This window comes from Corvus brachyrhynchos, unplaced genomic scaffold (genome assembly GCF_000691975.1).
Source record: "Corvus brachyrhynchos isolate BGI_N302 unplaced genomic scaffold, ASM69197v1 scaffold182, whole genome shotgun sequence".
NCBI classification, from domain to species: Eukaryota; Metazoa; Chordata; class Aves; order Passeriformes; family Corvidae; genus Corvus; species Corvus brachyrhynchos.
Window position 1 is genome coordinate 770673 of NW_008236807.1, and position 1221 is coordinate 771893.

Below are 1221 nucleotides of genomic sequence, written 5' to 3' on the forward strand. Positions count from 1 at the left end.
CTGCTGAAAGCTGCAGGTCAGAGGGGAGATGTCCAACCAAAACCTTGAATTTTTACTTGATTAAATTTAATTAGGTTTCTTTTAATTGCAGAGCAGAAGCAACAGAACAACGGCAGGACCCGATTCCAAGAAGTGGGAATGACCTGAGCAATGGTGATGCTGTTCCCACACAGCTGAAGGTGTCTATTTTTTTACATAAAAATTGCCAGATTGGACAAGCAATGCAAAAAATTTGGGGTTGGATTTGGTAATCTTGGAGGTGTTTTCCAGCCTTAATGATTTTATGGTTGGATTAATCCCTGATGTTGGAAAATGTCACTTCCTTCACTGGCTATACCTGGAGCTCAACATGTTCGGCTTGACGGCTTTTTTAAATTTACTCTTTCTTCCATCCCAAGTGTTGGAAGCATAAAATTGGAGAGAAAGAAGAAGAAAAGATTAAACCACTTCAATATTCTTTTTAAAAATCCTTACAGGCTGGACCGGAATATTTCAGAAATGGGGGATTTTTCTCCCCAACATTTCAGCTGCTTCTCTACAAGAGCATTTCCATCAATCACACCTTTAATCCAATTTTTTCCCTGAATTTTCCGTATTTCCTTTATGAATTTGCTGCAAGGCCCAGGAAATGACTCAGATGAGCAGTTTGCTTTTCTTTCTCCCCTCACAGTTGTTTCTCCTCTCTGTTATTAAGGGTGCTAAATGCAAACACTGCTCGAGTCACAACACCCAAATGTGCTGCGGTGGAAATCCAGATTTCATCCCATCTGCCACGGGGGAGACCTTCCCAACTTCACACTTCCAGGTCCTGCCTCTCGCTGAGGGCAGATGATGCAGAATCCCTCAGCAGCTCATTCCACACCCAGTTCCACTCAGGAGCTGCCTCTGCTCCCCCCTCAGCACAAATTCTCGGGATAAATGGATCTGCAGAGGCCTCCAGCTCCAGCCTTTTTCCAGGGTGTTAATTAAGCACTTGGAATTACAGTGGCAGGTTGTACATCCCATCCAGGGAAGTGGCTGGGATTTAAAGGGAATTCTGAGGGGTTTTCTCAGCAAGGTGAGCTAAAGAGTTCTGCTTCGAGATGAAGGGAATGAGTTGAGATCTTACAAAGATGTTGAGCCTCTCTCATGTGGCTTAATGTGGAAAGCGCCTCATTATTTCATGGGATTATTATTCCATGGTGGTTTTTAAAGGATGTGAGAATATGTCGGTGAAAATCC

The 1221-nt window shown here is 43.4% G+C and overlaps 1 protein-coding gene across 1 annotated transcript in view; it reads right to left on the reverse strand.

Moving 5' to 3' along the window:
- LRGUK (leucine rich repeats and guanylate kinase domain containing) overlaps positions 1–1221 on the reverse strand; it is a gene marked incomplete at its 5' end in the record, with an annotated part of 41138 nt that overhangs the window by 3410 nt on the left and 36507 nt on the right. Inside the window, 1 exon segment of the mRNA XM_017727975.1 lies at positions 338–385. Within this exon segment, the coding sequence (XP_017583464.1) occupies positions 338–385 (48 nt within the window).